The sequence below is a fragment of the Guillardia theta genome (assembly GCF_000315625.1).
Source record: "Guillardia theta CCMP2712 unplaced genomic scaffold GUITHscaffold_227, whole genome shotgun sequence".
NCBI lineage: Eukaryota > Cryptophyceae > Pyrenomonadales > Geminigeraceae > Guillardia > Guillardia theta.
In genome coordinates, this window is record NW_005434449.1 from 384 (window position 1) to 1,740 (window position 1,357).

The following is a 1,357-nucleotide window of genomic DNA, read 5'->3' on the forward strand; positions in this document are numbered from 1 at the left end:
TCTCCCTCTCTTCCTCGCCCTCACGATCCAACCTCCTCCCTCTCCCTCTCTTCCCTGCCTCCTTCTCTTACTGTCCCCTGTTTTCTCCTCCTCTCACTGTCCTCTATCCTCTCCTCCTCTGCATGCTCCTGCCCTCCCCGCCTGACTCAACCCGCTCGCTCCCTAGCTAGCATATCCATTCACTGCCCCGAATTCCCGAATATTCTGATCTAATGAAGTTTCTATTTCTGAAATGCTGCCCTTCATAAATGCGTCTGCTCGCACAGATTCAGATTCTGTTTCCCCTCTTTCAGCACTGTTCCCGCCATTCCCGCCCTCCCGCCCAGATTCCCGCCATTCCAGCGCCATTCCCGCCATGGAAGGAGGGAGTGTACAGGACGACCTATGCGGTGAAGGGCGACCTCAAGACAACCAATTCGACCAATTCGATTACTTATCATATTTATCGTCATCAGCATCCGAGTCAGGTGACGAAGAACTGAGTCCAGAAGAGAGGCGATGTCCCATACGCAAGTTACAAAAATTAATTCGCTTCGTCGACGATCCATTGGGTGAGTTGACCGGCAGTTTATCCCGTCCTACCTTGCCTAAACGCCAGGTGTCTCTGCCGCGACGGAAACGGCAAAGTGAGTCCGGTAGACTTGACGGGTTCTCTTGGCAGCCTCTTGGAAACGGCCCTAAAAGCCGCAGGACAACAGGAGGACGAGGAGGAGCAGAAGGAGCAGCAGGAGCAGCAGGAGGGGCAGAAGGAGAAGGAGCAGCAGCAGGAGCAGCAGCAGGAGGAGGGGCAAGGGCAGGGGCAGGAGTCCAACCGAGAAATGGCGAGCAAGAGAATTCAAAGGATGGCGAAAGGGAAGTCGAGCGATAGGGGGCGTGGAGATGTGTGAATCATCTTGCCTTTACCGATTTGAATCATATTAAATCATTCGATGATTCATTTGTGAGCTATCTTGTCATTGCAATTATGAATTGATTTGTTGTACTCTAGGATTCGATCGGAACGAACAGGTCAGAACAGATCAGATCTAGTGACTACAAAATCAACCTCATTTTGATCAGTGAGTTGTAACATAGAATCCATCTCTGGCTCCTATTTCAAGATGTCGTTGTTGATGAGGATCATGACGTCCAGCCGTGCTCACGAATAACTTTGTAACTGTTCCTCCTGCTCTGTATGCTGTTCCTCCTGCTCCTGCTCCTGCTCCAACCTCTATTTCTGGACTTACTCCTGAAATATGCGCCTGCTCCTCCTGCTCCTCCTGCTCCTCCTGCTCCTCCTGCTCCTCCTGCTCCTCCTGCTCGTTGGTCCCTCCCTCTCCCTCTCTCTCTCCCTCCCTCCCCCTCCCTCCCTCCCTCC

General features: G+C 52.5%; 1 protein-coding gene across 1 annotated transcript in view; it reads left to right on the forward strand.

Annotated features, from left to right (window-relative positions):
* Positions 1 to 1,235: 1,235 nt before the first annotated feature.
* Positions 1,236 to 1,357, forward strand: part of GUITHDRAFT_148618 (hypothetical protein) — a gene marked incomplete at both ends in the record, with an annotated part of 2,579 nt that continues 2,457 nt past the window's right edge. The window contains one exon of the mRNA XM_005819365.1: positions 1,236 to 1,301. Coding sequence (XP_005819422.1) covers positions 1,236 to 1,301 — 66 coding nt within the window. The remainder of the gene's footprint in view (positions 1,302 to 1,357) is intronic.